The sequence below is a fragment of the Pollicipes pollicipes genome, unplaced genomic scaffold, assembly GCF_011947565.3.
Source record: "Pollicipes pollicipes isolate AB1234 unplaced genomic scaffold, Ppol_2.1 Scaffold_1600;HRSCAF=1878_pilon_pilon_pilon, whole genome shotgun sequence".
Lineage (NCBI taxonomy): Eukaryota > Metazoa > Arthropoda > Thecostraca > Pollicipedomorpha > Pollicipedidae > Pollicipes > Pollicipes pollicipes.
Window position 1 is genome coordinate 20,569,246 of NW_023595962.1, and position 11,561 is coordinate 20,580,806.

The 11,561-nt window shown below is 48.7% G+C and overlaps 1 protein-coding gene across 1 annotated transcript; it reads left to right on the forward strand.

Moving 5' to 3' along the window:
* Nucleotides 1–1,070: 1,070 nt before the first annotated feature.
* Nucleotides 1,071–1,674, forward strand: LOC119112513 (olfactory receptor 7C1-like). The gene is made up of 2 exons (XM_037236761.1): nucleotides 1,071–1,460; nucleotides 1,654–1,674. The coding sequence occupies exons 1-2, from the start codon at nucleotides 1,071–1,073 to the stop codon at nucleotides 1,672–1,674; spliced, it is 411 nt and encodes a 136-aa protein (XP_037092656.1).
* The last annotated feature ends 9,887 nt before the right edge of the window (nucleotides 1,675–11,561 follow it).

An 11,561-nucleotide genomic window follows, 5' to 3' on the forward strand; every position in this document is an offset into this window, starting at 1 on the left:
CATAATTGTTATTTTTCCGTCGGTCACAAAGTCTGATTAAAGTTGTTACAAAGCAAGCCGAAAATAGGCTGATGTGTGACATATTTGGATGTTGATGATGTTAGAAGCAAACAACATTAATGCGCATGGATACGCATTGGCATGAGCATAATTTAGCTCAGCCGGATCATGATGGATTTGGAAAAGAAAATTCCAGAAAGTCACATTGGTATGAAAGCCGCACTCCGCTGATGCAGTGTATGTGTTTGGACTTTGAAATCATACCTAAATACGTTTTCCTGTACGGTGCGTCTAGCCTACGAAGTGCATGATTGAAAGGTGTACGCCAGCGCCAGGAATATCATGGTATTGCTCGGCGGACTCTTGTGCAGTATAATATAAGCGTGTGTATTTCTGTTCTCGGGTGATTGCTCTACCTTCCCCGTGTCATTTTGGGCCCACAATAATTGGTGAGGATCCGGAACCCCGTTCTGTGAATTTCACTTTAAAATAAGGAGTCATTGGAGAATGGGGAAAGAGCCAGGAGAAGGGCATGGGAGTGATCTGACATCGCTCATCCTGACTCGTGCAAACACATGGTTTTAGGGAGGAAGGTGAAACATCATGTTAACCATAGCGATATGAAACCAACTAAACGCTCACTTTTCTAATTCAGAAGCACCTTTCAGCTCTGTGGCAAAGCGCATGGAGGCCTCCGAGGTTTGTGGCGTAATCTTCGGTGTCCGGCCTTATACGATGGTAGTAATAGAAGTCACTCGGTAAGCAATATCGAATGCATTTTGTGCAAGGTTATTTGTGTACGTCTTCAATCCTTATACCAAACTTGAATCGATTTTATTTTTTTTAATTTGTGCCATTCAGCCAGCTTACGCTTGACATACATACTTTGGAAAGAGCTCTAATGCGTTCGTTGAAATACGCTTCAGTAAATCCCGAAGTAATTGGTCATTTACCATACTGCGAGATGTCAAGTTAAAAGAGATCCCCGCTGTCGCTTACCGTCAGTGCGGCTCCAGAGCTAGGCCAGGGAAGGTCGTAGACCACCCATCAGGACCCAGAGCGTTAGCGTGATGGTACCGTGGCTCAAAGTGGCCGTCGGCTCTGCTCTCGCCCTCAATTTCTCCATACCGCTGTTGGTGATCGGTCGGACCAAGACACTGCATGACGAGCCGATGGCACTGCTCGTGGCAAACCTGGCGCTCGCCGACATACTGTTTGTGCTGAATCTGGTGCTGATCGGTTGTCTGGACCTCATTTTTAACCACGTCCTGTATGCAGCCTGCCAGTCCGTTCAGATCGCTGCCGCCTGTTTCGGAATCGCTCTGAAGATGACGCAGACGCTGGTCGCCCTCGACCAGTTCATCGCCGTCGTCTATCCGCTGCATTACCGCGACATCATGGACCGCTGGACGAAGTGGCTGCTTGTTCTGCCTTGGCTGGCTGTCCTGTTTACGGCTGTGGTAGGGGCCGCCTGTTCTGCCCTGCAGTTGGAGACCGTCTACCAGTTCGGACAGCGCGTCGGGGAATTGACTGAAGTTGGACAGGACTGCCGTTGGGAAAAGTTGCCGAGCGTATATATGTTTTTTGTTGAAGCCTTTCTTCTCTTCTTTTCGGTAGTCACCGGATTTTTGTTCGTCCTCGCTGGAATTACAGGACTTCGACAAAATCAGGTAGAGGCGATTTCGGCGGGAATCTCTGACGGCACTGCAAACAGCTTTGCTCTGACACGTACCAAATCTTTCAAGAAAATTGTCAAAGTTTTGTCGCTCTTCGTCATTCTGGACATCATCGGTGGTGGTCTCAGGATGGGCACCCGCTGGATCAGCATGCCCACAATGACATCCATTCTGCACCTTGCTCGCCTCGTCTGCTTGGCTGCCGAAGCGTGGGTCTATAGCATGAGCCACGTGCTCATTCGCAAGGCGTTCAACAGCAGCCTCCAGCCGCTTCGAAGCCTGTTTCGTCGTGGGCAATCCGGCAACTCAGGCTAAACTCATCAGGCTGAACGCAAGATGGCGTGCAGCCCCTCCGCTGTTGGAACATCTAGATACAGCGCTGTTGAATGACGAATGTCTACACGCAGTTTTCACTCGTCCGTCGGTCGTCCTTAGCTGTTTAACGTTTCGAAGCCTCGACTCCTCCGGTGACTCCGTGGTTCTCACTCCATCTGACACGGAGACTCCTCAGATGTTTCCCCGGTCTCGACCCCTTTGCAGGCTAATACTTTTCGGGTGTCCGCCATTTCACTGTTGTCCTTGCTCGTGACGCGCGCGACGTAAGCCACGAAGCGGCTCGGATGATGTCCACGAGTTCTGCACCTTGGTATGTTAATGTACTGTGTGCACGCACGATGTAACATCATTGTACGCAATGGAACACGCATGTGTGTTATGGGCGTTAGAGCACTCCACGGGCTGGATCAAGCGCCGGATGTCGGATGGATCTGCAAGCGGATTGCACTGCACCACACAAATTGGACAACGCAGGAACCGGAGTGAGGGTGTTATAACACATCAGGAACTACAATATGACCGGATACAAACTAATTTAACTTCCAAACATGTTAATTCAGGCTCAAGCTCAACCATTGATATAGATTGTTACGAGCATATATTAGCTCAGCCGGATCGTGATGGATTTGGAAAACAATTCTAAAAAAGCCGCATGGGCGATCGCATTGGGTTCTGGAGATGCGTACCGGTCTAGATCAGATAATAATTCCCTTAAGTGCTCTACTGCGTGTCCTAAACGTAAAAATTTGCTTAAAAATATTGCCATATTTTAAAGACGTTGATACCCTGGGACGTTTTTTGTTGTGTAGTGTTGTGATGTGCTGCGACAGTGTCAAAAGTTCGGCGTATCGTAGCTTGTGGCTCTTCTTCGTGCTCTTCGTACCGTTATGTAAAAAAATAAAGACAAGGCAAATGATGCAGTGAACTTCCATCTTGGTTTTGTCGTAGAAAAGCAACTGATCTTAGGCGCCAAGGATTCACGCTACAGGCGTCAGCCACGGATGTGCCCAGAGACCACCTGAAGGAGTTCCTCGACATAATGTCTGACACACACACACCGCGGACACATGCGCAGGCTAAAGTTCAGCGGTCTCCCCCCCCCCCCCCCCCACCCCCAGGCACATGTGATCCTGCTCCGCCGTTATCAATTATCTTGCATCCCATAATTCTGAAGTGATCGTTTCTGGCCGAAAGGTCTTTATTCCAAACAACCAAACCAAAACAATCGTGTGCAGGCCTCGTATGAAACCATTCCTTCAGTCAACTGACCGTGTATGTACGTTGATGCAAAGGATGGTTTTCCTTAACTCGAAAAAACGAGATGATAATGGTTTTTCGTGGCCTTGAGCAATACGCTGTCAATGAGATTGCAAACTGGTTGGTATGGTCTTCGATACGTCATTGCCTGATAACGTCATGGTACATTGCAAAACATTTGTAGAGAGCCAACTGCTGACCGTTTTGTCTGGAAATGGTGGTAATGAACGCCAGGTATGAAGAACTCGACCACTGTATTTTATCAGTTTTCTTGCAGCGTAATATTATATTATTGATGTTTGGTTTGTATAAGGCCTGCCAATACTATGGGAAGTAAGTCTACGGCAATTAGGCATGTGTGTTAAGTTCGAATTCCCATATGAATAAGTATTTCTGTGCGGTACGTTTAGGATGCGAAGTTGTTGCTTGAAAGGTGTATGTCAGCGCCAGGTAAATTATGGTATTCTCCGGGGACGCCTGCCCGGTATGATACAGGCGTGTGGTTTTCTGTTCTGCCGTGATTGCTCTACCTTGCCCGTGTTACTTTGGGCCCATGTTTATTTCTGAGGGTCAGAAATACTGTTAAGTAAATTTCTTTTTAAATCAGGAGTGCTGAAATATCACAAGGCGCCCTTTTCAAGCATCGCCTGTTGACAATGGCAACCTAGGTTTATTGTAGAAACGTTGCTAGCTGAGCTGGCTTCTCAGTGACCATGTTCGTCTTGGAATATCCGACCTTCTTTCCAACCCGTGTAGTTAAACAATTACGTAACATAGCTTTAACAGAGCAAGCTCTCAAGCCTTAAAGGAAACACCCGGAAGCTCGGCGGTGCAGTATCCATCGGCTACACGGCGTTTACCCTTTTGCTGATATTAGGTGGTGGCTGGTGAGCGCACCACAACAGCATCGTTTCTCATAAGATTGCATTCGAACGCTTCAGGATGCCAATTTAGCCCTGACATTTTTTTGTTTTGCTTGATCACATTTTACCAATTGTCGACCATTTTAACGTTTATATTTCTGTCTGTTTTGAATTCAGAACACCACACAGTCACATACACACCATCATGGGTCGCGACAAAGTCACCCCCGCCGCGTGCACCGCCCCGTGTCCCACTGCGACTACCGCACAGTAACATACGCCGTCCGTCTGCCGCGCGAGTGCGCAAGCCGGACAGCTGTAGACTCCGCCTGGTGGCACGGCGGGACAGTCAGCCCCCCCCCCCTTCCCCCCCCCCCCCCCCCAGCCGGCAGCCCAGTCCCACAGCTCCCTCTGAAGTGCCCCGGCTAACATCATTTAATGTGGGCTCAAAATTTCATGGGGCACGGTAGGGCAAGCACGGCACAACAGATATCCACACCCCAGTGTCATACCGTGCAAGTGTCACACGGGGATTTATAGTTTACCTGGCGCTTGCTTGCGCGTAGGAAGCATTCACTTTTGGCACCTAGACAAACTGCACGGAACTAATTAACGAGGCGGGAATTCAAACTCAACACAAATATCCTGCGTCAGCGCAAGGTGGGTGAGTGTGAATGTGACACATGAGTGTGCAGCCAACAGCACAGTACGTACACGTTGGAAAATAACTAGGGAAATGAAAAATATTACACGCATAGTGGAGAGCAGGGAGCCAAATGCGATTTCTCCAACGGTGCTCACTACTTGAAATAAAAAATCGGAGTTATTCAAAAGAATTTCGAAGAGACTGGTACCATCAATCAAATCGTTCCCGTCTGATTGAGGAAAAGAACGCAACTAAAAATGTAGTAGTAGTTAAAAGTAAAAAAGTGGAGTAATCCATTTAATCTGCTTATCCAAGCTTCATCCTCTTATCAAAAGCAGAATACATTGACGTAGGATTGCAAAGATTTGTAGAAAGAACATTTAAATTTTCTGGTTGCACGGTGCTCTAAAATGCAACAAAAATCCAAAGGCATGAATTTGTCGTGGTTATGAGGCTAATAATCTAGGTCAAGATAAGTTGACTTACGCTTGTCTTCGACTGAATTTTTGAAGAATTTGAACTGAAGAACTTGTGTTGTGCTGGGCTTGTAACGACGCGATATTAGCCATAGTTAGGTACTGGCTTTGAATCTTAATATTTCTGTCAGAGGGCAGGAGGCAGTGGGCAGAGTGTCCGCTTGCAGCAGGGTTTACAAAAATTTGGCATTCGTCCTGTAGTAAGACATGCTATTTCAAAAAGAAGGCCTACAAAAGAAAGAAGCGTAAACCAAAGCGTTGAAAAGCCGCTCCACCCACCGAAATTTGAAGGCGTCTCCACGCATGCGTACTACGGATTATTCACATTGCGCCACCTGGGCTCAAAAACAAACCTCAGGATGTTTCTGAAATGCATCTCAAACCATTCAAGGGAGGCTGCAACTGCAGTTGTCTATCAACAGACCTTGCGAGCGTTTTGAAGTCACCTAAGCATTGGAGAAGAAGAAAAGAGAAATGAGAACGGCATGGGAGCAATCTGACATCGTTCATCCTGGCTCTTGCAAATACAAAGAGTCATGGAGGAAGGGGAAGCATCATGTTACCTATAGCGTCATGAAACTATCTATACGCTCACGTTTTTTTTGCAACTTCCAGGCCGCCTCTCTACCAACCACAAGCCACCAATCGCACGCGTTCTCCCCCAATCAACAGCCAGAACAACAGCTGGGCCCGATGCAACTCGCATAAGCCAATAACTAGCGGCCTGCCCAAGCTGTTCGCAAATCACATCCCGCAAATTTGAACCTCCGGCGAGCTGGCACCTGCAGTCCGCAGTGGGCATCGCTGGCATAGTTTTTTTTTGAACAGTTATCTCGACAATAGGATGTGCGGGGATGCGTAGCGCCGCGCGGTGGTCATGGGTGCGTAACGGGTAGGTGGTGGGTTCGATTCCCCGGACGGTGGTTGACTTTTGTTTGGGCCCACATTGCACGCTTGCATCGGCTTTTCTTGGTCACTTCATAGGCATGTAAGTAAAGTGATGAGACGCTCATGCTATCCAAAGCTCAGCCACCATTAATTTCATCATACGGTCAGGTGCCGGTCATGATGAGAAGTCACGCAGGCATTCGGCCCTTCCGTCAATATCATCGGCTCTGGACATACGCTCCTTGTATTTAGCCGGTGCTGAAGCCTAGCCGGTAACGTCGGCCGGTAAGCTGGTATCTACGAGTTGTCTGGATGTGATGTGAACCACGTCGCTTAGAAGAGCCTACCTCGAAACAAAAATAACCGGATTTCACCCACTTTGTTTCGGGTGGCTTGGTGTTTTTCGTTTTAAATGTACGTGTCGCAAGATGTAACTAAAACAGATGATGCAATTCTACCGGTATTAAATATGATAGTCATTCCACATTTCTGCAACAATACAAGCCAGCGGCATCGTGATCTCTGCATGGCCCTTTAATTGTTGGCACGTGGCCGCTGTGCCTCCAGACACACCATCCTCCACCACTGATTGAATCAGGGGCGGATCCAGAGAGGGCGGTGACGGGTCCCATGCCTCCCGTGGTACCCTGAATTGGTCCATAGGCTCCGATGGGGCCCATAGGTGACAGAACAGATACAGTTTTTTAAACACAAAACAAAACAAAACTTCTTTGGATTTCCAGGCCACCGAGAACAGTCGCAAACGAAGTGAATGGCCTACGAGAAAAGATAAAATAATCTTCAAAAATGGAAAAAGTTAATTGGAAATTATAAGCCTTATCACGCTGTCTGGGGTGCTATCTTGCTAACGGGGACCTATATGACCACTTGCAAGGTCATTTCGATCGTTAAGGAGTCTTCCACGTTAGCTCTGACTGCTTTGCGTTTGCTCGGAAAGCCCTGCACTGTTTCTGTGCTCTTCCTGCTAGCGTGCCGGGCGCTCTTGTCAATCAGAAGCCTTCCACGGATGCTTTCCAGCTGCCAGAAAGGCTCTGTGAGCTAGAGTAGGTGACCCCATGTTAAATTGCCCGGGTATTCTCGGTGTCTCGGGAGGCCTTTACGTTGGTTTCGGTTCACCTAATGGCACACTTGCGATATGCTTATGGGCCCTGTGCATTGGTCTAGGGCGCTTCCAATTTTAGGTTACTTGCTTAGGACCCTACGCTCTTGTCGGGAGCTCATCTGTTAACCTGCTTATGCACACTCTGTCGGTCGGGGCCCTCGAAAGTGGGTCCGGGATACTCTCAATTTGAATGGAGGCCCCTGCACACTGCCGGGGCCCCATTTGCTAACTGGCACCGGCACACTTGATTGTTTGGTGGCCCGGCACATTGGGTACTTTAATGTAGGGACCTACGCTCTTGTCAAGGGCATCTGATAGCCTGCTCGGATACACTTGATCTTTCGGAGGCCCTCTACATTGGGTCCTGGGGAAGCCCTATTTGAATGGAGGCCATACGCGCTTGCCTGGGGTCCCCTCTCTTAACTTCTTCGGCCAAAGTGTATTGTCCGGGAGCCCTGCACATTGAGTGTTGGCGTTTGAATTTAGGGCCCTGCGCTCCTATCGGGGCCATCTGATAACCTGCTCGGGTACACTCCATCTTGCGGGGCCCTTCCGCACCGGGTTTTGGGCACTTTTTACTTCAGTGGCGGGACCTACGCTCTATGCTCTTGTTGCGGCCCCTTCTGATGAGCTGCTCCGGCACATTCGATTGTTAGGGGACCTCTGCGTCTGGTCTTGGGTACTTTCGATTTAAATGGAGGGCCCTGCGCCCTTGACGGGGGCTCTATCTGCTAGCATGCACGGGCACATTCGATCATTAGTGGTCCCATGTCGCGGATATTTTATATTTGAACGAAACGCCCCACGCACCTCTCAGGGTCCCATCTGATAACCTGCTTAGGCACTCTGCATTGTTTGGGGGCATTGCACATTGAATAGTTTAATGTAGGGCCCTACGCTCTAATCGGGGGCCATCTGATAGCCTGCTCAGATACACTCAATCTTTTTGGGGGCCCTTCACACTAGGTCTTGGTTACGTTTTATTTGAATGAGGGCCCTACGCTCTCGTCAGGGGCCCATCCGATAGCCTGCTCAGACACATTCGATTGTTCGGGGGGACTCTACACCGGGTCACCCTTTTTTGAACGGTTGGTCTACGCACTTGTCGGGGGCCCTCTCTGTTCGCCTCACTGTTCGGCCACACTGGATTGGTCGGGGACCCTGCACATTGGGTTTCGCTGTTTGGATTTAGGGCCCTGCACTCTTATCAGGGTCCATCAGATAATCTGTTTGAGACATTCCATCTTTCGGGGGCCATGGCACTGGGCTTTCGGCACTACTTATTTGAGTGTAGGGCCTTGCGTTCTTGTCGTGGCCCCTTCTGATAAGCCGCTCCGGTGCATCCGATTGTTGGGCGACCTTTACGTCGGGTCTTGGGTGCTTGCTTTTTGAGTGGAGGTCTTCACGGGGCCCTATCTGTTAACATTCGCGGGCGCGCTCGATCATTCGGAGCCCACTACATCGTGCCGTGAGTATTTCACGTTTGAAGTGTGGCCCTACTTTCTTGTCGGCGGCCCCATCTTTTCACCTCCTTTGAATTTAGGGCGCTGCACTCCTATCGGGGGCCGTCAGGTATTCTGTTTGGGTGCACTCCATATTTCGGGGGCCCTCTGCGCCGGGTTTGGATACTTCTTATTTGAATGGAGGGCCTCATGCTCTTGTCGGGCCCCTTCTGATAAGCTGCTGGGGTGCAATTCATCGTTGGCTGGCCATCTGCCTTGGGTCTTGAGTGCTTTCTATTTGAATGGAGGGTCTTACGCTCTTGCTAGAAGCCCTATCTGTTAAGACGCTCGGACACACTTCATCTTTTGGAGGCTCTCTTCATTGGGTCTTGAGGACTTTCAATTTGAATAGAGGTCCATGAGCTCTTGATGGGGGCCCGATGTAATAACTAGTTTGGGAACTGGCCCCGCGCTCCTGTCGGGGGGCCCCCATCTGTTACCTGCTCGGGCACACTCAATCGTTCCCAGGCTCTCCATGCTGTGTTTTGATTACTTCTTAGTTGAGTGCATGGTCCTATGTTCTTGACGGGCCTGGCGATTTACCTATTCAGCTGCTGGAGCCGATGGTGGACACAGACGGAGAGGGCAAGGTACAGGATCATGTCCTCCCATGAACCATGCCGAGGGACCTATAGGCTCCCAAGCTGCCCACAACTGGCCGACCGGGCGCAGTTTTCTAACAAAACGTTACATGCAACTCAGTTGGACGTCTTCGGGCCTACAGACAACCAAGAGCGGTTACTGGCAAAAGTAAAGACTTTATGAGCAGATCAAGTTAATTCTTTGCTGATTGAGGAAACGTTGCTTGGACAAAATTTTGGGGTTGATTACGGTGTCCAGAGACATAGCGCTGTTGCCTGGACCCAATATGTCCATTTTCCGGGGCAGTCTGATCGCTAGGGAGCTTTCTACGTTGCCCTTGATATCTTTGCACTTTCTCGTGGGGCCCAATGTCGCTGCTGGGACGCTATCTTCTTCTATGCCTGAACACTCTTGATCGATCATGTTTTCCTCCACCGATTTCACCTGATTTCCCGAAAAGCTCTGTACGCTTTTCCGGGGCGTAATACGCCAGGGTACGCTCAGTTGCTCAGAGGCTCATCATATTAGTATTGGGTTCTTCCCACTTACTCGAGGGACCTGAGCTCTAAAACGGGTGAAGGGACTATATCCCCCTGGATTTCAGCCGAGCGGGGTTTGTCCAAAAAGATCGCCGAAAATGATATTATCAGTTTTTATATTGGCATCTCGCAGATGTTCATTATATCTTAAGCCAATAAGGCGCTAGGACTCCCCGAAATCGACGATATCACACCTCTGTTTTTTTCTCTCTCACAAAGTTTAGACTTAACACGCGATGGGGTGGGGGTCAAATGGACCCCACACATAATTTTTTCTGGAATGCTTTCGGAATGGCGCAGCGTAGCCGCGCCAAATTTTGCATAGCTGTAGACACCAAAATGCGGATCGTCTGGCATCAAACATTTAGATGCACTATGTCAGGCCACTGACCTATGGCAGGTCAGAGGTAGGTCATGGTTTCATCGAAGGCAATTTTTTCCGAAACCGTTCTGTCTGATCCAACAGCGGAGTGTTAAGCAAAGCCATACACCTCTGAGATACTTTCCTAGGATACACATCACTTGAATAAGCAAATGAAATTGAACTAGGGTGAGGTGCTGAGGTCAGACCACGGTCAGGACTAACCGTTTTTATTACTCTAGGGCTTATATATTTATTGCTTATTACTCTAGGGCTTATATAGGGTTTATATGGGGTAGTTTCTGGTGCTCATCTCAAATTTGTTGATAACAGAAACCACATTTTAACCTTCCATGGGCTTCTTAAATGTCAGAATAAGTCACTGATCTAAAGTGACCCGGGTCAACACTTTGTTTTTAGCAGTATACTGCCTAGCGTAATCTTTGTCGCTTGTCCAAATGCAAAACTCAAGGCAGTCTTGTATGATTTTGGTCGCCATGGCTTTCACAAGGTCGCACAAGACCATTGATCTCAAATGAGCATGTGATCTTTTGATTGGTACAGTCACCTAGGTTCCAGAGGCCCTTTGGAGACCAACCTGGAATTTGACCTTGTTTGACCTTGTTTAATCCAGAGACCATGACCTAGAAACCTCAAACGTCAACCTAAGTGAGTTCACGTACAGGTTAACACACCCTGTGAATTTGGCATCTCTAGCTCACTTGTTCCTGAGGTCTCAGCGGATGAGATCATCCGCCAACCACCCCCCCCCCCCCCCCCCCTCCCACTCGAGCGAAGGGTATTGAACCGGCAACCCGGGCGCGCGTTAAATTCATAAACACCGCTGTTTTTCATGAAAATCCCTTGAAGCCCAGGATTGCATCAGTAGCATTCATTGCCCCTCGGGCACTTAAGCTTCGAGATAGGATATTTCACCTTAGACTTATTTTAGTATCTTGTTCGTCCAAGCTATCCGTACGCGCAGTTTCGATTTCCCAACGATATGTTTGATTTTCAAAAGCAAGTGCTCATCTGTGTAGGATAGTGTCAAGAATCCGCCGGTTGACGAGGCGTGTTCCCGTTTCCTAGCATACATCCCCCACGTGGTCTAGATATTTTGACCTCTTCCAACATCCAACCTAAATGTCATGGAAGATATCCATTGCCCAAGAGCTGAGTCCACATTTTTAAGTTCGTTCCGTAATTTTTCACTGCTTGATAAGTTGCTTAGAGCCATATGGAGCGTATTTCGAATTATATTGTGTTTAGTGGAAGTCGGATGCCCAGATTCGCGGTGCAGAATCGTAGCTCG

Excerpts from the sequence above, each read along its gene's own strand:
- LOC119112513 (XM_037236761.1), top strand. The coding sequence starts at position 1,071 with ATGGTACCGTGGCTCAAAGTGGCCGTCGGCTCTGCTCTCGCCCTCAAT. Across the intron at positions 1,461-1,653 it reads CTGTCCTGTTTACGGCTGTG|GACTTCGACAAAATCAGGTA; the intron begins GTAGGGGCCGCC and ends CTGGAATTACAG.